The 23,602-nt window shown below is 56.8% G+C and overlaps 10 protein-coding genes across 10 annotated transcripts; 5 read left to right on the top strand and 5 right to left on the bottom strand.

Annotated features, from left to right (window-relative positions):
* Positions 1–1,411: 1,411 nt before the first annotated feature.
* On the bottom strand, positions 1,412–2,505 carry LIA1 (deoxyhypusine hydroxylase; the record flags this gene model as incomplete). The annotated part of the gene is made up of 2 exons (XM_066776980.1): positions 1,412–1,931; positions 1,979–2,505. The coding sequence occupies 2 exons, from the start codon at positions 2,503–2,505 to the stop codon at positions 1,412–1,414; spliced, it is 1,047 nt and encodes a 348-aa protein (XP_066632822.1).
* Positions 2,506–3,078: 573 nt separating this feature from the next.
* Positions 3,079–3,690, top strand: SLS55_005532 (uncharacterized protein; the record flags this gene model as incomplete). The annotated part of the gene is made up of 2 exons (XM_066776979.1): positions 3,079–3,207; positions 3,262–3,690. 2 exons carry the CDS (start codon positions 3,079–3,081, stop codon positions 3,688–3,690), a joined length of 558 nt encoding a protein of 185 aa, XP_066632821.1.
* Positions 3,691–3,818: 128 nt separating this feature from the next.
* Positions 3,819–5,533, bottom strand: GLK1_1 (glucokinase; the record flags this gene model as incomplete). The annotated part of the gene is made up of 2 exons (XM_066776978.1): positions 3,819–5,047; positions 5,407–5,533. The coding sequence occupies 2 exons, from the start codon at positions 5,531–5,533 to the stop codon at positions 3,819–3,821; spliced, it is 1,356 nt and encodes a 451-aa protein (XP_066632820.1).
* An 881-nt stretch (positions 5,534–6,414) lies between these two features.
* SLS55_005530 (uncharacterized protein) lies at positions 6,415–8,768 on the top strand (the record flags this gene model as incomplete). The annotated part of the gene is made up of 5 exons (XM_066776977.1): positions 6,415–6,472; positions 6,815–7,067; positions 7,120–7,664; positions 8,192–8,221; positions 8,278–8,768. The coding sequence occupies 5 exons, from the start codon at positions 6,415–6,417 to the stop codon at positions 8,766–8,768; spliced, it is 1,377 nt and encodes a 458-aa protein (XP_066632819.1).
* Positions 8,769–9,890: 1,122 nt separating this feature from the next.
* Positions 9,891–10,955, bottom strand: SLS55_005529 (uncharacterized protein; the record flags this gene model as incomplete). The annotated part of the gene is made up of 2 exons (XM_066776976.1): positions 9,891–10,883; positions 10,941–10,955. The coding sequence occupies 2 exons, from the start codon at positions 10,953–10,955 to the stop codon at positions 9,891–9,893; spliced, it is 1,008 nt and encodes a 335-aa protein (XP_066632818.1).
* Positions 10,956–11,371: 416 nt separating this feature from the next.
* On the bottom strand, positions 11,372–13,899 carry SUV3 (RNA helicase; the record flags this gene model as incomplete). The annotated part of the gene is made up of 3 exons (XM_066776975.1): positions 11,372–12,539; positions 12,602–13,757; positions 13,878–13,899. 3 exons carry the CDS (start codon positions 13,897–13,899, stop codon positions 11,372–11,374), a joined length of 2,346 nt encoding a protein of 781 aa, XP_066632817.1.
* A 515-nt stretch (positions 13,900–14,414) lies between these two features.
* sec1 (syntaxin binding protein 1) lies at positions 14,415–16,881 on the top strand (the record flags this gene model as incomplete). Its single annotated transcript, XM_066776974.1, has 7 exons — positions 14,415–14,448; positions 14,508–14,545; positions 14,602–14,689; positions 14,746–14,892; positions 14,941–15,143; positions 15,201–15,833; positions 15,883–16,881. The coding sequence occupies 7 exons, from the start codon at positions 14,415–14,417 to the stop codon at positions 16,879–16,881; spliced, it is 2,142 nt and encodes a 713-aa protein (XP_066632816.1).
* Positions 16,882–18,635: 1,754 nt separating this feature from the next.
* Positions 18,636–19,427, top strand: SLS55_005526 (uncharacterized protein; the record flags this gene model as incomplete). Its single annotated transcript, XM_066776973.1, has 2 exons — positions 18,636–18,649; positions 19,001–19,427. 2 exons carry the CDS (start codon positions 18,636–18,638, stop codon positions 19,425–19,427), a joined length of 441 nt encoding a protein of 146 aa, XP_066632815.1.
* A 722-nt stretch (positions 19,428–20,149) lies between these two features.
* Positions 20,150–20,653, bottom strand: OMA1 (metalloendopeptidase; the record flags this gene model as incomplete). Its single annotated transcript, XM_066776972.1, has 2 exons — positions 20,150–20,375; positions 20,466–20,653. 2 exons carry the CDS (start codon positions 20,651–20,653, stop codon positions 20,150–20,152), a joined length of 414 nt encoding a protein of 137 aa, XP_066632814.1.
* A 1,064-nt stretch (positions 20,654–21,717) lies between these two features.
* CEG1 (Dcp1p-Dcp2p decapping enzyme complex alpha subunit) lies at positions 21,718–23,016 on the top strand (the record flags this gene model as incomplete). Its single annotated transcript, XM_066776971.1, has 1 exon — positions 21,718–23,016. The coding sequence occupies one exon, from the start codon at positions 21,718–21,720 to the stop codon at positions 23,014–23,016; it is 1,299 nt and encodes a 432-aa protein (XP_066632813.1).
* Between the last annotated feature and the right edge of the window lie 586 nt (positions 23,017–23,602).

Below are 23,602 nucleotides of genomic sequence, written 5' to 3'. Positions count from 1 at the left end.
ATGTCTGCCCTGCTTGGCGGCCGACGCGATTATCAAGGGAACAGCGTTGGCAAGAGAGTCGCTCGTGGTCCACCGGGAGTAGGATGTTGAGAAGTTCAATCGCCGGGCTCCGCGCGGTTCATTCACCACGTCGCTGAATGTTGCAGGACGGAGGCATCGGAGGTGCGGCGGAGGTGTTGGCGGCGCGGCGCGCGAAGGTGGTGGGAGACGCTGCTGGTTACAACTCGCAGGATACGGCCATTTGGATGGGTAGGAGCAGGACGGAGGAGACAGCGAAGTGTGTGGGATGGCGCAAAGGGTCTCCGGAGCCGGCACTCAAGCAGTGGTAGGCTGCGGAGCTAGATGGAGATGGCTCACCAGGGCCATCCAACGCGAACGCGCGAGCCGCGACTCGTAGGGCTGAGCCACAGAAAAACCGGCCACCACTAAATCCCTGTCGCCGGGGAAAATCCTCGAGATCTCCGCCGGCCTTCGCAGCGCCCGAGACTTTTTCGCTATCCACTCGAACAGCTTGCGCTTCCCAGCTTTTCCGAACCCAGCTCTTGTTTTTTCTCCTCAAGTTTCTTGACTCACCATGTCGGCCATTGGTTCGCTTGTCTTCTGTACCGACTGCGGTAACCTTCTTGACGGCAGCTCCGGCGACACGAAGGCCACCTTGGTTTGCGATGTCTGCGGCGCGTCCTGTAAAGGTATGGTTCCCCGCGTTCCGTTCGCAGTCTTGAGAGGTCCTGAATGGTGATCTCTTGGTTGTCTTTCCGCGCCTCGCTTCCGCCGCCCATCGATCCCAAGCATCTCTTGCGGCGTCTGTCTTTGCTCGCATCACCGGCGCGCGGCCAGCTCCAGTCGTCGCTTCCCTTTTCTCTTTCACTTCACCTCACGCGCCACGTTCTTACGCCCACATGATCGCATGAGCTCACATGGCATGCAGATACTGCCGCGAAGACCATCGTGACCCACTCGAAGCCGTCGTCGTTTCCTTCTTCGCTCCGCGACAAGCGCTCCGAGGTCCAGACTCTCACCGAGGACGATATGCAGACCGATGCCACGATTAGGCAGACGTGTGAGAAGTGCGGCAGGGAGGAAGTAAGATATTACACTCAGCAGCTGCGTAGTGCAGACGAAGGAAGCACGGTCTTTTACACCTGCGAGTGTGGTCACAAGTACGGATTCCGACGCCACGTTCTTCTGGTAATATGCACGCTGACGTGGTTGCAGATGGAACACGAACAACTAAAGAAGACTTCTTTCCATTTATGGCTCATACTCTGGTATCATGCTTCATCATATACGGTGTTTTGCACTCGGATCATCCAACGATATACCCTTCCATGGATCACTTTTTTGCCTCTAAACCGCCATCCTGTAACGCCAATGCAAATCCTGGTGTCTCGATACACCGAGCTATCATACCTCAGGCGGCGATGGCCTCCTCCTTGCCAGGAACAATTGCGTACTCAACTTGACCGCTCTTCTCGAACTCGGCCATGTCAAGCGCGACAATGATGCTGTCCCTCACGACCTGCTCAGGGTCGTTCACAAACTTCCTCAAAGTATCCTCAACACCCTCCTCGTCACCCAAGCTACCGAGGGCCTCAGCAGCCTCGTGGCGAACCATGCCAGCCTCATTGGTGTCGCTCAGGCAAGCGGTCAGAGCAGGGACCGATGCGGGGTGGCACAGCTGGCCAAAGACGAAGGCAACCTCGTGACGGAAGAGGGCAGAAGAGTCGCTCAGGCCCTTAGCGAGGGCATTGACGGCGGGGACGGCAGTGGGAAGGTCGGGCGGCGAGGCGAGATCGCGGAGGGCAAACATAGCACGGTAGCGCTTGAACAAAGGCAGCTTGGTGTCCAGGTAGGCCTTCTCGAGTTCCTCGATGGAGGGCTTCTGGGACTCCTGCGGCATCGGAGGAGCAGGATCAATGGAAGTGAAGTCGCTAGCAAGCTCGTTTAGCTCAAAAAAGATCGCATGACCGTTCATGACATGGCACCACCGTACCTCTGCTTGAGCTTCTCAGCCTGCCTCTCCTTGGAGTGCTCCCACTCGATCCTGGCAACAGCGATATCGCAAGTCTCGGTTATGACGTCGAGCTCATCCGGCGCGTCACGCAGACGGCGAAGCAGCTCCAGGCTCTCCTCGTAGCCCAACGCGCCCAGCGCCTCGGCGGCCTCGTGGCGGCACATGGCGTCCTCCTGCTTGTCCTCGAGCACCTTGCGCAGGTAAGGGACCGAGTGCGGGTTGCGCGACTGGCCGAGGCAGTAAGCCAGCTCGTGCTTGAGCAGCGCCGACGACGAGCTGAAGCCGTCGGCGATGGCGTCGATGGCCTGCAGCGTCTGCGCCGTCGGCTCGCCCTCCTGGCACGCCAGGAACTTGAGCGAGAAGAGCGCGCGGAAGCGGCGCGCCAGCGGCTCCGCCTCGTTCACGAGCGTCTTGCGCAGCGCGAGGACAGTCGCGTCGGGCGCGCCGTTGTCGCTGGCGGTGGCGGCGGTGTCGACTGCAGCGGGTGCCATGGCAGGAGCGTGCTTTGGATTTAAGAAAATGGACAGGGAACGGATTGGGAAAAAGAAAGCAGGGCTCAAGCTCTGGTGATGTGGTGATAAGATATGGAGGGGAGAGATTTTTTGGAAAATTTAGAGCACTGAGATGGATGACGGCGCGGGGTGGGGAGGGGTCAAGGCTTTGCGACAATTTGTTGCCCGCACTCTACCGGTTTTTCTACTGCATGAACGGACGCGATATAATATTCGCCCAGCTGCGGTTGCGGCCTCGGCGCTTCAGGCATCGGAGGTCGGAAGCGCCGACGTCCAGGGTGGCACGGTGGCTTGGAGCTGCGCGTGGCGGGATCTGCGGCGCTTCGGACTGCCGAGTGTGCGAGCGTCCCTGGCGGCATGTCGTTCGGGGCAGCCACAGGCAGTCCACAAACGCCGACTGATTTCAAAGCGCCGCCCCGGCTCTTGTAATGGCTCCCTCCGTCGCTCTCCATGCTGCGGTGCGCCCCCCGGCGTCGTCTTTATCTACCCCACGCCCTGCTCCCTCGGTGCCGCCCTAGTCCTCACCAGATACGCACCTACAACTTTGCAACCATGGGCGACGTACAAGCAGACAATGCGGCTACGGCAGAGACTCCACAGGCAGCGGAGCCCCAACTCCCCAAGCTGAGCGCGCACGAGTTCAGGCAATACAACCGCTTGGCTGAGCACATGGACATGTTTGTGAGTACATGCGGGGCTCAGCCTTGACCCTCGCTCACACTGACACCCCGCAAGCACAGCAACTTCCGGCGTTCGTGGACGATCATGTATACAGCTTGCGAGAACAACAAACGTCCCTCGGGCATGTCCATTCGCCAATTTATCGGTCTCGGTCTCGACTTCTGCCACCATCTGGACGTCCACCATAGTATCGAGGAGCGCCACATTTTCCCCATCTTAGCGCAAAAGATGCCTGCTTTCCGCAAGGAACTGGAGCTTCTTACCCAACACAAGGAGATCCATAAGGGCTTGGAAAAGCTGGAAAAGTATCTCGAGGATTGCAAGCGCGGTGAGGATGAGCTCAGAATGGACAAAATGAGGGAAATACTAGACTCGTTCGGCAAAGTCCTGTGGCAGCACTTGGACGAAGAAGTCAAGGAACTTGGCGCGGAGAACATGCGCAAGTACTGGAGTATTGAAGAGGTTAGAAGAATACCCATGTAACGGATGCGCCTGTAAAGAGACCCGATTTTGGCATAACGACACGGCGTTCAACATACAATCAGCAAGAAACCCGAATAATTTGTCTACATGAAAACAAATAAGGATAAGACACACCCAAGTAGAGCATCTCAACCTACAGCAATCATTTGCATTTCTGCAGTAGACAGCTTCGTTTCTTGCACAACTTCCAGCCCTTTCTTCGGTGCACCATCCGCAACAGCCTCTGCTGCCCGTGACTTTTGCTTATCGGCCACCATAGCGATGAGCGCTGCACCCACTCCACTTCCGTCCTTCGCAAGGCCAATCCGGATCCGTTGCTCCCCAGCGGCCCCAATTTCGGGGACATCTCGTAACGCGTCGCGAATGTTTTTTTCGAACCCAGGGTAGTGTTCCACCAAGGCACCCTCCACCCCCACGTCCAGGTATTTTGCCTTTTCAGTCGAGTCGTTGAGACGGCCTGTCTTGACAACGACGGCAGCAATAGCAGCACCGCTAAGACGAGCCGCTCGTCGTCCGATGGCCTCAGCGATGACTTTGGCAACGGCTGCAGCCTCAATGGAAACTTTTGCAATGCCAAACTCTTTCTCAAGACAACGTCGAGCTGCCGACAACATACTAGAATCGTCCGTTCCAAGGGCACTCATGATGCTCGTATCCACTCCATAAGGCTTGAATAGTAGAGAATCTTTGGGTAACCCAACTTTCGAGGAAGTTCCGAGGAAACCGAGCTCGGAATTTTCCAAGATGCTGACAAGAACAAGCCGGAAAAGTTCCCCCAGGTACATCCCGCTGACTCGTTTCTCCAGCATTTGCTCTCCTGGATGGGTGTCTGCTTCATTGAGTCTCTCGTCATATGGCGTGGTTGGCAGAACCGTCAGAGCCTCATCGAACGAACCCCACTCAGTATTGATGATCATATGGTCCGCTTGCTCATTCGAGGATCCAAGTCTCGTAACGTTCTTCCGTTTTTCAATGTAAGCTCCATTAGTACCAGTCCCGAACACTGCGCCGAGAATAGATGACCCATCATCCAAGGATGTGTACGATCGTGCCATGAGTGTCCCGACCGTATCATTTGCCAGCGCAGTGACATGAACAGGAACATCCAGCTTGTCGATCTGTTCTTGCAGGAGCCCACAGACGTCCTTGCCTATGGTGTCCGGAATGTCGAACCCTTTGTCCCATCGAGCCATAATGCCCTTGTCAATGGCGACCTGCTGAAAGGTAAAGCTGAAAGTGAACCCAAGGGGAAGATGGTCCACTTGCGTGGACTCGTTTTCAACCACTGGGCTGTCACGACCCCGCGCTCTGTGCGCTTCGTACTTGCTGCTGTAGTGCTTTTTCAGGAACCTTTCCACTTCGTGAGCAATGAATGAAAAAAGGTCCGCAGATGTACTGCCGATCCTTAGATTCCGGGGAATGATGGATTTGGTTTGCTTGATGGAAAAGGTTCGGTCGCCATGGAGCTCGACGCTGCACACCCGGCAATTGGTTCCTCCAATATCCACAGCGAGACAGACTCCCTACATCGGTCCTGGTCGTCAGCAATGCACTCAATAATCGATTGATCGGAGTTGTGTTATCGATACCTTTTCGGTTCCGGTTGGCAGGGCAGTGAGATAAGATGGTATCATGGTGTCCCCATCTTTGGAAAGGCCATCCTCTTGGGTCAATGTCAGCCCATCATTCGCGGAAAGGCATCACAAGGAGACTTACCCATCTGCCGCACGAAGTGCGCCACTGTTTTCCGTACATCTTCAGCAGAGACATCGAACTCGGCAGCAATGCGCTTCGCCTCGACAACAGCCGGTTTTCTCGCAATCCTCGAAGACTTGGCCCCCATTGCCAAGTCAGAGCGATGGCTGCAGAGTGAAGAGAGAGTGTGGAGGGGTCATGGAAGTGTTCAGGAACGGTTCGAAGTCAGAGCAAATCAAAAGATGTAGCGCAGCCCCCGAGACTCCCCACAATCACGGTAAATGGGGCTGTATGGGCCGGCGAACGGAGTTCAGCAATTTATCGGACCTGCTTCCACCGAAGAGGCGAACGATGGTAAGAGTCGGCCTTATCGGGGGCCATCACCGGATTCTCCGCACATTGCCGAGTGAGCCATTTCTCACTACGTACACTCCAGTCTGGAGGTATGAATATCATCCTTTACTCTGCATTTTTGGGAGCAGTTTTGCGTGACTGTGCCAGAAGCAGAAGGCATTGGAATTGGTTGATGTTCCATGTCATGGGCAGGCCGGCTACGGCACAGTGGATCCGCGTCGTCTGGAGTCTGGACAAACACCGGGAAGGCTCGAGCCAGGGCGAGTAAGGGAGAATAGGGCCGAGTCAAAGTTTAAAGAATGCGGGAAGCTGCAGCTAGCATGCCCCACTTGCGAACATCACCTGTAAGTCTCAGGAAGGGCCGGCCGGCTGTTAGTCAATAGAAATGGAATGGCGCACCATGTTGCCATTGCACCTACATCTCCTGTCTTGCTGATTCAAGGAGTCCGGTCGCAGCTCATGGCAGCCACTTCAAGCCATTCAGTCCAAGCCGCGAGATGGCGCAAGGTAGATGTTTGAGGGTGGAGGCAGGAGCGAGGATGGAAGTCGTGGCCAGGCCGGGAATTAGAAATGGCGCGGGCGCTGGACGGGAAGGAGCGGCTGCCGAGATCGCTCCCCGCTCGCGCATCTTGTGGCACGACACCATGGCCCTCGTCCTTCCAATCGTATTCCAAGATGGCCTCCAAATCGCAGGAGAGCATCATCATTGGGCCCAAGCCCACCAAAGCATGCGGTAAGTCGGCACGGCAAACCAAATCCGCCCCGCCAGTGCGGCCCGTACTAACCGGCGCGCGTCCAACAGTCAACTGTCGGCGCCAAAAGGTCGGCCTTAACCGCCCGTCCGCCTCGAACACATCTGATCCATCGTTTAGATGAAGTGCCAGGTTGAACCGGGCTCGAGTGTATGTAGACGCTGTCGCGTTCAGAAAATCGACTGCATCTTCAAACCGCGCGCAAATGTACGCCGACTGTTCCCACCCACCTACGGTGCTTTGGGCTGAGCTTTGCTAGGCCGCTATCATCAGAGAATCCATCGACGTGAGACCCGAACAGAATAAAAGATCCTCAATCTCAGACCCTGGTTCGGTACTTGGACGCCTTGAAGTCATCGAAGCTCTTCTCGGAATCCGCACGTCCTCTAAAGCGGCACACTCTTCGCCTGGTAGCCAAACCGATGCCGGTCCGTCGGGTGCTCTTTCTCTTGAGGACGATGAAGATCCAGAGTTCAGTGGGCTCAGGCCTGCTGTTTCTCAGCTGAGATGCCTGGCAAGACAGCCCCAGAATGACAGGATCTGGGCGCCCTCCGTCATGAAGCAGCTATGGACCTCGTGAGTCATATACTCGCAGGCCCTCATCCATTTATTTTTAACGCGCGTATAGATTCCACGACAATGTACCGGGCCTTCATTTTCTGTCAAAGAAGCAGACATTCTCATCCCCTACGCCGCTTCTTCTTGCATCCGTCCTATACGTGTCTGGCCTGCACCACCCTGTCCCCGATGTCGCTTCACTGGCCCCGGACTACTTTGTTCTAACATGTAGCGCTATCTCCGACTTGTCTGTCCCATCTCCGCGCCAAAATGAGCCATTCAACGACGAGAACCTTTCCGATGAGCAGCGGGGGTTTCAGGATGTTCTCGGCCTAATCCTTGCAGGACTTGTGTCGGAAGCTTACATTAAGGAGACCGGCATATGGATCTCAATCGGCTACAGAATCCTTCTCGACTACTGCCCGATGAACATTGACGAAAGATCACGAGAGTGGTGCGGTCTTTTCCGAGGGCTCCAGATCATTGATCTGGAACACGCCTCATTGTACATGTCTTGCCCAATTCTTCCCCGAAAGGCGCCCTTGGCGTCACTGCTGCAGCTGCAAACATCTGGCGGGGATCCGTACGATCATCTTACTCAGATGATGCATATCGGTTTGTCGCACTTCACTGGCCGCGGCATCCCAACAATATGGTCTTTCATTTTTTCCCATGAGGCGGATCACTCGTCGCAAGCAGCCACGCCGTTCACAGAAAATGACCTTGGGGTCATAAAGCACTGGGCTCGACAGCTCGATGACTGGCTGGTCCGATACAGCGGGGTTTCCCGTAAGTGGAGCTTCTACACGTCTGTGTCTGCTGTGGGTTTACTGATGAACAGTAGGGCCGTCTGCGATCGACAACCCTAACCTTGCTTTGTTCCGACAGTACATACTGCAACGGCTGTTTGTGCTCTCAATCTATCATCCCGCAAGAGGCTTCAACATGTTTGCAAGAAATGTGGCCTCTGCCGAGCGCCAAGAGCTTCTGCTTTCCGCTCGCGCTGCACTCAGACTGCACAATGACGACCATGGGATCTGGAGTAATTGGGACTTGGTGGTAAGTCCATCGGTAGATGTGGTGTCTGATAAGTGCTAAATTCCTGCAGATGATCACATGGGCTGCCCTGTTGGTCTTACAAGGCATGGAAGACGGCACGGGTGAATCAGACGGTATGTCCACAACTTGCACGGTCTCAGGACGCAACAACTGACGGACATGCTCTCAGACCTTCGCCTGATCCAATCGCACCTCTTGACCCTCAAGCACACAAGCCAACCCCCGCCCAGCCTCCGCCACCAACTAGCCGCCCGCCTCGAGACCGATCTCCAGCGCCTACGCACCCCTCCGACCAGCCCGTCCAGCAATAACCCCAACGCAAGCTCGCTCGCGTCCGCCGCAAACAACCCCGGCGAAACGAACCCATGGGCTCTCTTCAACCAGGACAGCATCCGCCTCGACTCGCCTTCGTGGCAGTTCGCGCCGAAGCAAAACTACTTCGCCGGGCCCATGTCTGTGGACGGCCAGCAGCAGCAACCTATTCCCGTCGGACCCATGGCCATACACGGAGCCCCGTCAACAGTCCTCGCTCAGGCAGGGGCCAACGGATCGGCCGGCGGTCCCGAGCAGTGGCCGCCCGCACTCATGCGCCTGTTCGGCGGCGGCGGCGAGTTCGAGATCGATCCGGAGAGCGGCGAGCCGGTTAGTGATGTCATGTAGATCCCGTCTCCCCCCCCCCCCCCCCCCCCCCCCCCTTCACTGCGGGGTTGTCCATAGAAATCTTTGGGGACGCGATGCGGCCCGGTACCTCTCAACCTGCCACACAAAGAAATCCCGGTGGGGTCTTATGCAGGCTTCAACACCAATGAATCCTCGCCTCCTCGTTCGACGCGGATATCACCTACCATTCTACCAACATCCTCACCCCCGCCGAACACGATCCCCTATTCGCTCAAGACATAGAAGCCACGATACAATACCGGAGAGCGCCAGCCTGCTGGTGGTGGTGGTAAAAACACCAACAGCAAAACGGCCTTGGAGACAGGCCATGCGCTGTAAGAATATGGAGAGAAGGGACCAGAGAGGGAGTGGAGGAAGGAAAAGAAACTCCCGTGTGCCGTGCTGCGTGAGGAAGAACGAGGGTAGTGATGATATATACATGTACTCCCTGCAGGCCAGCTGGCAGGCGGCAAAGGGACGACGACTGGAGCGTCTCTTACGACATTGCAAGGAGAGCTTAGATGACAATGTGGCTGCGCATATACAAGACATTGTACAAAGGAGAGGAAGTAGTGGCAATGGTGGTGGAGAGGACGACTGTAATTATCCAATACACCCGGTTGTAATTAAGACAGCGGGAACTCGGCTATATCCGAAGAGCAGAGAAAGCATTTTGGGGGGCCTGTCGTTTTTTTTAGCGATTGATCGAACGAGTTGGCTTGACGTCACGGAAGCAAATTCAAATCGTGATATAAGGAAGAATGAGCAGTTTCTCAAAAAAAGAAGTTTGAAGATATTGGTATTCAGTACGATTGGTACAGCTCCAACGAGCGGGAACACTGGATATCATGACGAGAAAAGCGAGAGAGAGACCCGTAACCAACGAGTTATAGAAAAAAAAAATAGAAAACGGAAAGAGCAAAAATTGTCTCGCTCTTCCATGCTAATCCTCCTCATTACAATTATAATGCCCTTTCGGTCCGTTTTTTTCATTTCCAATGTCCAAGGCTAATGCTTCCAAAATGCAGAAATGTATGTGAACGGGGCACACACGGCCATTTCCCCCACTCTTCTCTTCTTCTCTTTCTCTGCATTGAGAGGCAAAACGAAGGGATCCTTCCCTCAATGAGCATCACGGATGGATTCGAGGCTGACCGGGCGGGGCAGCTGGGGCGGCGGGGCGGGCGGGCCGGTGCCGCTCCTCCTCCTGCGCTCGCGCTCGCCGACGCCGGGGGCGGGCTGCAGGGTGGTGGTGTTCTTGTTGGTGCTGTTGCGGAACTTGCCGCCCATGCCGCGCATCCACTCGCCGTCCTCGTCGCGGCCGAGCCAGTACTCGCGGCCGACCGAGACCATGGCGCGGCCGAGGCGGCCTTTCCAGCCGCGGCCCTCGTCGCGGTCCGCGGCGAAGGGGTTCTCGGCGAGCTCGTCCGACGGGTTGCCCGTGTGCAGCGTGTACTGCGAGGCCGACGTCATCATGATGTGCTGGCGCAGCACGTTGCGGGCGTAGGCGAGCATGACGACGACGAAGTAGAGGCGCACGGCCCAGAGGGCCGAGATGACGGTGATGCTCATGACGCTGCCACTCTGGAAGACGGCGCTGCCCAGGCCGGCGGCCGGGAAGCCGCCGTCGCCCGAGCCGACGGCGACGGCCTCCTGGCCCGCCGTCACGACGCCGCCCGCCCCGGCCGGCTTGGCCACGACGTCGACCTGGCTGACGTTGTACTTGGGGTCGGTGAAGCCGGACGTGTCGCCAATCATCTTGCCGCCGGGGCCGTCGGCGCTGCCGGGCGCGCGCTCGTGCGGGTGCTGGGCCAGGACCAGGAACCAGGCGATGCCGAAGGCGGCCGTGTAGGCGGCGTTGACGACGGTGTCGATGGCATAGAACCAGGCGAGGGCGAGGCAGCGCAGCGGGTCCTGCTTGCGGATGTACCGGGCCAGGTAGACGGTGAGGAAGAGGGCGATGATGGAGTAGATGTACATGGAAAGCTGGAGCGGCGAGACGTGGTAGCCGGTCGCGAGGGCTAGGATGCCGTAGAAGCCGGTGATTTTGTTGACCAAAATGGTCAGAACGATGAGCTCGACGCCGGTGCGCAGGGACATGGCGTAGAGGAAAGTCTGCAGGCGTCAGTCACTCCTGGGCGGTGGTCTGGCGGCGGGCGCGTGGGCGCTTACAGAGGGACGAGGCATCTCCAGCAGCGAGGAGCCAGCCATGATGCACAAGGGTTTGCGGCCGATGCGACCGCAGGGGTCAGGCGAAGGGTCAAGGGCGGAGGGTGGGTGGGCGAGAATTGCAAAGGAAGCGCGTGGTGATGAGGTGTGTTGAGCGCGGATGATGGCGGCTGCGCGGCCGAACAAAACCCTGGGCCAAAGCCAACCATGGATCTCCGGAAGCGCCGCAATCTCCCGGCCCGACGTCACCGGAGCCTCAGCCCTGCCAAGCCCTGATCATCATTTGCCCTTATGGACGTTCTGATTCTAGCATCTATGCCTATCTAAAATCAAAGAGCTTCCCATATCTTACAACAACTTTTGGATTGGCCGTATCATCTACCTTACGGACCCGGGCCGTATTCGTGTTCGTACCCTGTGCATCTTTTTCGCTTTCAGATATTCGCCTGCCCCTCCTTCAGCGACGATCGTGAATCCACATCAAGTTCCGCGTGACGACCCTCCTTCTTGGATTCTGCAGAGGTGCCGTCCTCATCTGCAACGTGTTGAAGTACTGCCTCACGAGTGACTTCGACCGGCTCCACCCCCTGATTGTCGTCCGCACCATCAAGTATGTCCGCCTGCTCATACCGACTTCCCGCTGACATTTGCTGTTCCATGCTCGGGGTTTTAGTGCTTTCCGGTCCTTGCCCGACGTCAATTCTACGTGCACCCGCAGTCGTCTTTTTCTTTCTGATCCTATTCATAACGGATTTGGATTTTGAAAGCTCATCGAGCGTCGCTTCGATCGCAGTCTCAATCAAAGACTTTGCGTGGAATGCCAAGGCCCTTGTGCCAAAGACACCAGAAAATCGGTAGCTTAGCCAAAGATAAAGCACAATCGACTTATGAAGCTGCTCCAACTCCCGGAGGAGCTCGCGATCAGCGGTTATAGGTCGATCCAAGAGATCCCAATTGAACCCCTCGATATCCAGCAAATCACCATTCTTCTGGTCAGCCACACACTTTGCCATGTTATAGAGAACGTTTCCGGTCGATCTTGCATTGGCGGGGGCCGCACAAAGTGTGATCTTGTCCAGGACGGAAAGGCCTTCAATCGGCTGAATAGTGTCGGCGACGTTCAGCTGATCCTTCAAGACGCACATGTGAAATCGAGGGTTAATGTTACAGATGTCATGTAGGCGCAGCAGGATGTAACTGAAGGGTGTTCCCGGGGGAAAGTAGTTGGCAAACCGTTCGATAATGGGATCTGGAGGGAATAGACCCGCTGTCTTGATTGGTTCAGGTTCTGAAATCAGAGCCCTCTGCACCGTTTGCATGTCACTCCGATTAAGTGTGCTGACCAGACCACCCCCCGGTGGCGGCTCCGCGAACTCAAAACGATCAGGGATTTCCTCTGGGGTGACACCGTCTGGGGTAGTAGCCGCAACATCGGTCGTATTCGAATTCTCCAAAGTCTGCTCGGCCTCTTTGTTTGCATCATGCGCCGACTTATAACGGCCTGCTCTTCCAGCGATCTGCTTCAGATGCGGTACCGGAATGGACACTTTCTCAAAGCCGTTGAATTTTGTTACCGCGGCAAAGATGATGCGCTTGATGCTCCTAGACAATGTCAGCTTGTTGCTTGCTGCTTGCAACCTTTCGTTACAGGAACATGTACGTACAGATTAAGCCCCATGCCGATGGCATCACTGGCCACCAGAACATCATATCCGCTGTCGGGCTCGTTGAACAGCCTGGCTTGCTGTGCGCGCGTTTCTGGAGGCAGGCTACCGTAGACGATTGCGACCTTTTTGCCAGTTTGAGTTGTAATCTGCTTGCGCAAAGCATGGATTTCCATGACAGAGAAAGCAACAATGCAATCACCTTTGCGAAGGTCTTTGAAGTCGAAGCCAACGTGGTCGTTGTCCATGTCCAGGGGGGTTAGGCGATTGTAGTTATTGACTTGCACTTCATCGCCCATACTAGCAGCTAGTTCACGGATCAAGGGCACGGTTCTCGCTTCACCGCAGAGATGGAGCTCTTTCGCCTGTACTCCCAGCACGGCTTGAGTCCAGGCCCAGCCGCGCTCGAGGTCACCGATCATCTGGATTTCATCGATGACGCAAACGTCCATTTGCTGGTTGAGGGGAATCATCTCAACTGTGCAGGCGAAGTGCTGAGCGGTTCGTTTCGACATCCCATGTGCAGCAACAGAGTTCCGCCTCTCTTCACCTGTAATAAGCGCAGAGGGGATTCCCTTGGCGACCATGCGAGTATACACCTCATGAGCCAAGAGGCGTAGGGGCCCCGCATAGACACCGGATCCGGCCTCCTCCAAGCGCTTCAACGCATGATATGTCTTGCCCGAGTTCGTGGGCCCGACGTGCAGAATGATCTTCCGTTGCACCCTGCGGGTAGCAGGATACCACTCGGCGGGGTAGCGCAGGTCGGCCAGGGCTTTTTGGTTCTGGTAGTCATCTTTCGAGAATGACTTCGATGACGCGATATGGCCCAGGAAGGCGTTCTGGAGCTGGAATTGCATGCCAACTGGGCCGCGTTCAACCCAGGCTTTTTTCAGGATCAAGGAGAGCTTGGCCATTTCTTCATCTTGGCTCTCGACGTTCCTTTCAACCTTCAAGAAGCCCGCGCGTAGTTTTGCGTCGAATGATTTCCAGTGCCTCGTCAGCTCGTCCCGCCGCACTCCCATGTGTTCGAGAGCTGGAGACTCCGCAACAGCACTCCGGACAGATGGGAGCGCAGCGATTGCGCGCCGGATGATCGCACCGACAGGGGTTCTCTCGCGGTCCTCGGGTGGTGGTGCCAGCACATCTCGTGGATCTCGTGAACGCAAGCGAGACCAAGGTTTTTGTGCCAGTATAACGCGTGATTTAGCTGGCTTTTTCTGAGAATATAATCGTTAGCAGCGGATAGACGCTGGCGAGACAGGATGGAGTTTACCCTGGCAGGGGCAATGCGCCATAGCGGCGCTGAGGTGTGCAAGCTCACAGCATGTGTGGCGAAGGGAATGCGCCTCGTGGTGAGGGCGCAGAAAAGGCAAACTCCCGCACGGCGAAAGCGGGCTTGCATAGCAAGCACAGTCTCTCAATGGCAATGCACAAGGCGAGTCTCGGAGGGCGGGGCAGCCAGAGCTGGTGCAGGGCGAGCGGCGACGAGAGGGCGCGCGAAAAGGTTGGACAAGAAAGCAGGCGATCGGCGAGTCGGGTGGGCGGTGCGACAGGCACGGCAACCGGAGCTCCGCCGCCGCATTGCGCCCAAAGCCGCACCACAGGGCCCGCCGCCTTTGATCTTGGCCTGCCCACCGCACTCACCTACCCTGTGCCTGAGCACCGAGCCCAATCCCCGTCCCTGACCTCCAGAGAGCCGCGTCCGCTGGTCGAACAGCTTCCCTCCGCCCCCTCTGCAAGAGCTCCGCCGCCGAGCGACAGCTCCAGCGAGCTCCCGTCGTAGCGCCGCCTGCGCCCACCGTTGCCCGCCATGGGCGTCTCCATTATCGACACGCAGCGCGAGAGTGAGCAGCAGCCCCGCGCGCGACCCCGTCCCCCAGCGCCCTGCTAACCGCGCGCGCAGTCATCCTCGACACGATCCGCAACACAGCCAAGGGAGAAGTCTGTCCCACCTCCCCTCGCGCCGCCCTCTGGCTGACCCCTCATGAAACACGCAGTGGAAAGTCATGGTCGTGGACGAAGCGAGCCGCAAGCTCATAGACAATGTCGTCAACGAGGACGACATCCTGAACGAGAACATAACCAGTACCGCTCTCTCGCCCCGCCGCCTGCGCCGAATCCCCCGCCTGACTGAGCTTCAGACATCGAGTTGATCACGGACCGCCGGCCCATGAACAAGGACATGGATGTTGTGTACATACTCTCCCCCCAGCCGCACATTGTCGACTGCATCATGGCCGACTTCGAGCGCCGCCGCTACCGGAAAACCTTCTTGATCTGGACCTCTCGTGCGCAGCCCCGTCTGTGCTCCCGGACCTAGGCTGACAGCATTCCAGTGCTCCCCGGCCCGCTTCGAGAACGCATAGACAAGTCGCACAACGCACGCGAGCAGATTGTCCTATTCAGGGTTCTCAACGTCGAGTACTTCCCCCGCGAGTCGCACCTCATCACGTTCCGTGATCCCTGGAGCTTCCCCATCCTGTTCCATCCGGCTTGCAACAACCTGGTCAGGCGCCACATGGAAGAAATGGCTCAGAAGGTGTGCATACTGAAGCAACGAGCATGCCGCGACCCCGACGTCTAATTCAGCGTGTAGATTGTTTCTTTGTGTGTATCGCTGGGTGAATATCCCACCATCCGCTACTACAGGCCAAAGAACCCTCTTCACGAGGCAAGCGTACTCTGTTCGCACCTGGCACGCTTTGTCCAGGACGAGATCGACATGTACAAAAAGTTCCATCAGAACTGGCCTCCGCCCTCGAATCGTCCCCGCGGTGTCCTGTACATCGTGGATCGGTCAATGGACCTACACTCACCTTTGCTTCACGAGTTCACGTATCAGGCCATGGCCCACGACCTCCTACCAATCAAAGACGGCGACAAAGTCACGTACAAGACCATCCTCAACGAAGGCGAAGCCGACGAGGAGGAGAAGGAGATGGAGATAGGAGAAAAGGACCAGATATGGGTCGAAAACCGCCACAGGCACATGAAAGACACAATCGAAAAGCTGATGGGCGACTTCCAAAGGTTCATCAGGGAGAATCCGCAATTCACAAAGACCGACGCCAACGACGCCACCAACCTGAACACCATCAAAGACATGCTTGCTGGTTTGCCACAGTTCCAGGAAATGAAAGGCGCCTACTCGTTGCATCTGAGCATGGCTCAGGAGTGCATGAACATCTTCCAGAGATGCAAATTACCAGACGTGGCATCGGTTGAGCAGGTCAGTAGGAGCACCCTACACTCATTGCATCATCCTAATTCTCCTTCAGTCCCTAGCGACAGGCCTAGACGAAGACTACCGCAAACCAAAGAACATGGCGGATCAGCTCGTTCGGATTCTCGACGAGGAAAGCGTCAGCCCTCCCGATCGGCTTCGTCTCGTTGCCCTGTATCTCTTGTACAAGAATGGGCTTCACCCCTCAGACCTCAACCTCCTACTAGCACATGCATCGCTGCCTCCCCAGGACACGCAAGTGCTGAAAAACCTTGACCTTCTCGGCGCTCGTACGGAGAAGCAGCTCAAAGACAAGGAGCCACCGCCACCACCGCTTTTCCCAGCCAAGCAGCCTCCTGCTGGCGCAGAAGAGGAGTACGCACTATCCCGATTCGAGCCGAATGTCAAGAGGCTACTGGAGGACCATGTTCGCGGTACCCTTGATCAGAACCTCTTTCCCTACACCAAGCCTCATGTGGATGCGGCCGCCGACCAGGCTGCACAGCAAGAAGCTGCCGCTGCCGCGTCCTCGCTCCGGTCTGCTAAACCCACGTGGGCCAAATCGCGCATGGCCTCTGTGGAACCGCGCCAGCGGATTCTTGTCTTTATGGCCGGTGGTGCGACTTACTCCGAATCTCGCTCTTGCTACGAGCTCAGCCAAGCGACATCACGCGACATATTCCTCGCCACCTCGCATATGCTAACGCCGGGGCTCTTCCTGCGCCAAGTTGGTGACTTGACTGTTGACAAGCGCCGTCTCGGCATTCCCATGGAGCAACCGCCGCCGAAAGCACCGGCTCATCTCTTCGAGAGGGAGCCTGAGCCGAAGCCGCCTGCACCACCGCCACATGAGCAGTTGCACAAGCTGCGTCAAATGGCCCCGCCGCCCCAGCCCCCAACGCAACAGATGGCGAACATGCATGTGGGTCCCGGTGGCTCGAGGTCGTCGAATGGCGCGCCTTCGCCTGCTCGAAGCCCAGCGCCGGGTGGGAAGCCCGAGAAGGAGAAGAAAAAGCACCACTTCTTTTCGTCCAAGAAGAAGGACAAGTATTGATTTGTTTGATTATGCAACAGCGTTGTGTCTTTGGGAAGGGCTTGGGCGTCTGGTCTTCCACAGCGGATGGTCAGATTTGCATAGCGGGAGCAGCGTAGCGGAGAACAGGCGTTCCGGATCACACATGGTGCGCGTCTTGACGGTGCTTGCTTTATCTGTGGAGTTTCAGATGCTTGTTTCACTCTTGCTGCAGTCGGCGGTTTCGTCTTTCTTCCAGCGAGTCAACTTAGTAAGGCCGTCAGTGCGCCTGACGTGTAAATATCGCGCGTGGCTATACAGATCAATCTTTACATCATCATCTCCATTTTTTGTTGTGTCGTTCAGGTGTTGTTACGTAGAATGTCTTTTTGGCAATTGAACAGAGTTATGCATGCATCAAAACAGTGCCAGTCATAAGGACAGCAGTTTAATTCAAGAAGCGGAAAGCCGACTCTGGGCTCTCAGGCGTCGAACTGCCAGCTAGGAAACTACCCCTCGCTCATGGCGGTGTCGACGCAGCCATTGACGGTACCAAGAACCTCTACGATGACTTGAGCCTCCGTAGATAAGCTCAAGGATCTTTCGCGCTCTAAAGACTAACCGTTGCCCCCATGCCGAAAAGACCACACTACAGATACTGGGAAGGGTAAGAACGAAGTGCGCATCTCGGCCCCCATGTATGCGAAATTATCGCGTTGCATGACTTCCGGTGACACAACGTCGAGGAGAGCAAACTCTTCGGCGTCCCCAACGGTCCCACTTGCCCCGATGGAGCGCAGCTAGCCTTGCTTCTTTGCAGATCGCAAGCAAAGCCTGTCAGACGGGCATATTCGAGTCCGTGCCGGAGTGGTGCGAAGATTGGAAAAACAAAAAGCAAGGAGGGAGAGCTGGCCGTTACCTGTAAGTATACCCACGGCCAACGTGCGCCACTCGCCGTCCGCTGCAGGTGGGAAAGCCGCCAGGCCCTTCAATTTCCACATTCTCTCGCCGCCTCAGCCTCCCCTCTCGCTCTTTTCCCGTCCCCCTGGAGATGCGGCTGAACTTGAGGGAAGACTGATACTACTACTACTAGCTAGCTGACCAATCCCTCCCACACCCCAGAGCCTACCTCGTATACTCCTAAAGCAGCCCTATCCTTCTCTGCTGCCAATCCACCCATACGAACCCCTCGTCTGGTCTTCTGCCATCACCTGCGTTTCACTCACACCCGCAGGACGACATCCAAGCACTCTCGTCACGAGATCAATCGTTCTTCCCACGGCCCAATAGAAGCAACACCATTAGGGAAGAAAAAAAACGACCATACCCAATGCCATACTCCCCACCACCACCACCACCACCCTCCTCGTCCTTCCCGACAGCAGCAGCAGCAGCAGCACTACCATCCGTCCACCACCTACCCGCAACCCCCCACCCAACCCCCCAACCGCCCGCAACCCCTCGCAGCACGCTAGCCCCCTCATCGGACAGCACAGAAGCCGCGAGCGGGTACCCGCTGCCGCCGCCGCCGCACGAAGGGCCCTACCCGACAAACCCCACCACCACCACCACCACCACGGGCGACTACGACGACAACGCAGGCAGCGATGACACCAAACACGGCGTCGTAACAACGCCACCACCAGGAGGCACCAGCTCGCCGCCGCTGTCACTGCCCCTACCAGCGGGTTTGCATGACCCGCAGCAAGGGGGGACGGGAACGACCACTTCGTCGACGTTGCGCGCGGACTGGCTGGCCGCGCGGGCGCCGGAGCATTATCATCATCATCATCATCATGGTCAGGAAGACGTCGGTTCTTTGTCTTCGCCGTCTCTGCTTCAACAACAACAGCGGATACAGGGGCAACCGGGGCTGGAGCCGGGGTGGTATCGGGAGTGGGAGGGGCGGGAGAAGGAGAGGGAGAGGCGGGTGTGCGGGTTGAGGCCGGGTGCGTTTTGGTGCGTTATTTTGCTGCTGGTGTTGGTGTTGGGGGGCGCGATAGGGGGAGGTGTCGGGGGAGGGCTGGCGGCGGCGGCGAAGAGGTAAGTTAATTTCCTCTCTCTTCCCTTCGTTATTTCGGGGTGGAATTGAGCCGCGGTGGTGGTGGGATTTTTCATTCGAATCGAAAGTCTTGTGAACTGATCCGCTTTTCGCACACAGTTCCGCCGCAGCGTCCACGCCCACCGTTGCATCGTCCTCCTCCACCACCACTCTCAGAGGCTCTGCCTCGCCAACCGCTTCGAATCTGGACACGATCGGCTGTCCTTCTCGGACGGGCCAGTCCTACACGACGACCAACGGCTCGCTGACGTTCCTGCAGCTGTGCGGCATCAACATCTGCCCGGAAACGTGCGACATCGTGTCGGCCAGCAAGCAGCGGCTGGACACGTTCGAGGAGTGCATGGACGCGTGCGCCATCTACAACAAGCAGATCGGGACGCAGAAGTGCGTGGCGGTCGCGTGGGATTACCAGCAGGTGCGGCAGAGTTTCGATAAGCTGTGCTGGTTGAAGTTGAGCCAGGCTCCCCTCGCGCAGGACGATCCGCAGGATGGGTTGACGGTGGGGGCGGTAGTTATACAGAGTTGACGGATCGTCCGTTTTCTCTTTTTCATTTTCTTTTTCCTATTCAGCGACTTTGGCTGATTCTGGAGGGAAGCTCGACTTATCATGACTGTGAAGTTTCTCGTCTTCGGGTGAGGCATATTCCATCACTGGTCAAAACACGGCGAGCGTAGTCGTAATAATTATATAACCTAATGTTCTCCTCAACGAAATGTGTAGTCTCTAATAAGAGCGTAGTTGCGGAGCCGAGCATGAGTGGGGGATCGTATTGCATAAATTAAATTATGGACGTCTGCCACTCGTTCGATCTGAACTTCTTTCGAAAAGCATCCGCTACACCTCATATTAGAAGGGAAGTTCGGCGACAGGTTTCAACGACTCACCGTAATCGAGTACTGACGCACAGTCGCCCTGAGCTTGCTTCTCTTGAGCTTCGGGGAGCCTGCATGGTTATAAGTCTCAGCCGCGATATGAATTTTTTTTTTCTCTAGGATTCTCACCACTCCAGGATCTTTTGTTGACGGTTGTGGTTTGAAGGGTGAGTGCTGATGAATTGAGGGACGGCAACTTCTTCAGCCTCCTCCATCCTTGCCCATAAAGCGGCAGCTTCTTCGGGATTGAAGCAGCTCTGCGCCATCATCACTGTCGTTTTGTAAGCCTGGGTACTTTAATCCGCAATCAGTACAAACTTACTCAACCCAATGAAATCGGCTTCCGACTAATGCATCACGCTGTCAGCTGACTGATCACAAGAGGATTGCGCCCCCACCTACCTCTTGACTCCTGCTGCCTGGCTTCAGGAAGGTGAGATCGAGGAGCATCCTGGTAATGCCGCCAGTACCACCAAGGAAGATGTCGACAGCTAGCGCTGCAGCAAGGACAAAGACGCTCTGGCTCATGCGCTCTGCAGAGTGATGGGCAACATTATGGGCGATTTCATGCCCAAGAACTGCGGCGAGACCATCCTCATTCCTGCAGATGGGCAAAATGCCAGAGAAGACGAAGACTTTCCCACTTGACAGCCATTAGAAAGTTGAAGATGAAAGCACATGTTTAACTTACCCGGGAATGACGAAGGCATTCATCTCAGGACTGTCGATGACATGTACTTCCCATTGCTCGTTGTCAAGGCCTGAGGCTGGAATGAGGCGGTCGAGTACCCGTTGGACCATTTGCACTCGGCGGTCCCAAGCTGGGAGGATCTGACCGTGGTACTCCTGCAGTACCTGGGCGTACATCTCCTTGGACATGCTCTTTTCTTGCTCTGGTGATACGACATTGAACCGCCGTCTGCCGGAGACCTAAACCCTGTTAATATCTAGCTTTTATAAGCGTTTCTTTGATATTGGCTGCACATACAGGGACCACCTGGAAGCTGTCAGCCGAGTTTCTATAGCGAATTCGAGGTACCTTCAGACCTCAAGGTTGTAGACGTAGAAGCCGCCAGCGGCCGCACCAAGCCCGCCAACCTCATAGTAGAAAGTCGGCCGGGCGGCCCATCTGGTGAAGAGATTTCCGGCCTGGACATGTTAGAAGGTGCGTTTTCCCACGGCCTGCGAATACAAACTCTCTGGAATCTGGTGTACGTGGGACCGCGGCGGTAATAGTACTGGCTCTGATGGCGAATGGTGGGCAGAGCTGGAGGTCTTCGAGCGATTATGGCGGGCCGGAAAGCCGCCGCCAAACGGGAGGAGCGCGATGCCCACATGGTCGCAGATGAATGCTGTAGTAAGTTCGCCTCGTAGCAACAGAGGATGTTTAGAATTGCGCGTCGTGCTACGCAGCGGATGCCCGTGGTTATACGTCGATCAGTCAGCAGAACGCATGGCCCGTGCGTTCTGTGGACGCTTCCTGAAGCAGCCGCTCGGAATGTCGTCACTGCCCGTCCAGTCTTCGTTCATTATTGCATTATTAGCTGTGCCTTGTGCATAAGGCCAGTCATTCTTATCGTAGGTGCTTGCGGTCCTGCCTGGTTCAGCCTTTCCCGGAGCACTCTCCGCCAGCGTCTCCTCCAAGCTGGCCTCTTGCGTAACTCCCCGTCTGGATGCGGAAAGTGTGCTTTCTGCCAGAGAGAACCACACCAGTACAAAGAAGTGCTGTCGAGAAAGCGAGCGCCGGTTCGCGACAATGCACACGCCTGGTCACGTGTGCCGCCTTCGGTTGCGGCTCTCTTGAGTCGCGTCGACGTGAAGCTCCGAGGCGCCGCAACTGCCTGGAACCACCGCACCCACTACCGCCACGATCAAGCCACCACCGCCTCTCCGTAACCGCTGCTCGCTCCCGCCGCGCTCCCTGACCGGACGCGCGCCTCACCATGCCAATCCCCGACATCCCCGGCGTCAAGGCCGACAGAGGCCTTGCCGAGCAGTTCCGCGCCGAGGTCGCGCATCTTCTAGGCCGCAGGAACAACAACTTCCCCGGCGCCCAGCCCGTCTCGTTTGCGCGCAAGCACCTGCGCGAGCTCATGGAGCATGACTACTACCTCTGCGAGAAGACGGACGGCATCCGCTGCTTGCTGTATTTCACCAACGACGGCCCAAACGAGATCCACTACCTCATAGATCGCAAAAACGACTACTATTTCGTCCCGAACCTCCACTTCCCGCGCCACGACGATCCGAGCTATCAGACCTTCCACACTGGCACTATCGTTGATGGGGAGCTGGTGTACGACCAGGAGCCCGGCGGCCTCAAGCTGCGCTTCCTGGTCTTCGACTGTCTGGCCATCGACGGCAAGTCGCAAACGGAGAAGCCGCTGGACAAGCGGCTGGGCTACTTCCGGACACTGGTCATGAAGCCGTGGGAGGAGCTGTTCGTGCGGCGGCACCCGGAGGAGCGCCAATTCCTGCCCTTCGAGCTCGTCTTCAAGGAAATGTCGTTTCCCTACGCGCTGAGCTGGATGTTCGACGTCAAGCTGCCGGACCTGAAGCACGGCAACGACGGCCTCATCTTCACCTGCAAGGAGACGCCCTACATCTTCGGCACCGACGAGAAGATCCTCAAGTGGAAGCCCGCGCACGAAAACACCATCGACTTCCGCCTCCGCCTCGGCGACTTCCCCCCGCTCGTCGCCAACGGCAACACTGGCGGCGGCGGCGGCGGCGGCGGCCCCGACTTCGACGCCAAGCCCAACTTCGACCTCATGGTCTTCCACAACAAGGGCGACTACCGCGCCTTCGCGCCGCTGCACGTCACCGACGACGACTGGGAGGTGCTCAAATCCGTCGCGCAGCAGCTCGACGGCCGCATCGTCGAGTGCTACAAGGACGCCGCCGGCCGCTGGCGCTTCAAGCGCGACGACCGCGGCCGCCCGCACTTCCGCGACGACAAGCACGAGGCCAACCACGTCTCGACCGTCGACAAGGTGCTCGAGAGCATCGACGACGCCGTGTCCAAGGAGGACCTGACGCGCTCCGAGCAGCGCATCCGCGACGCCTTCAAGCGCCGCCAGGCCGAGCGCGAGCGCCGCGCCAAGGAGGAGGAGGCCATGCGCCGCATGCGCGAGGAGAAGCGGAAGAGGGAGTCGGTCGGCGGTGGTGGCGGCGAGGCCGGGGGAGTCGCGTACAACAACGGCGAGCCGGCCGACAAGCGCTTGAAGCCGGAGCCGTCGTGATTTGTTTGAAAAGATCATTTCCCGTCACACGTTTTTTTTTTCTTCCCCTTTCTCAAACGGCGTTCTTGGGGTGGTGGAGCATTTTCTGATGGTTAAACACGAAAAACAAAAGTTAGCTGCTACACAGGAAGGGGGTTGTCTCGGGTTTTTAAAGATTTAAACGGCGTTTGCGGTCTGATTGATACCCCCCGTCTTCTTGTCAGGGTTTGGGCACGAACGGTTGTGGATAGGCACCTATGTCCTTTTTTTTTCGAGACGGCTTATTCGTTTTTTTTAGGCAATGGAAATCGCTTTTCTGTATAATCGGCGAATGAGAGAGAGAGGACATGCTTTCTTGTAGGTAAACCGAAGCGTTATTCCAAGGATTCAAATGGATTTTACTTGGACAAGGTCCAAAAGCATTTTTTTCTTTCTGATTTCAAGCCAGGATCTCTCTCCCTTCAAGACGCCCGGTTGGTATTATTACATTGAAAACTTTGGCATTGACTCAATGATCCCGTGCCCCATGCATGCCCTTTCGTTCCCCGCTTTCATTCTGTGTTGCCGTGACCCCCCCTCCCTCCTCCATGCCAGATGTTTCCTTTTT

The sequence above is a fragment of the Diplodia seriata genome, assembly GCF_021436955.1.
Source record: "Diplodia seriata strain FDS-637 chromosome Unknown scaffold_5, whole genome shotgun sequence".
In the NCBI taxonomy this organism is placed as follows: domain Eukaryota; kingdom Fungi; phylum Ascomycota; class Dothideomycetes; order Botryosphaeriales; family Botryosphaeriaceae; genus Diplodia; species Diplodia seriata.
Note: the sequence above shows the minus strand (reverse complement) of the source record. Positions and strands in the feature narration are given on the sequence as shown.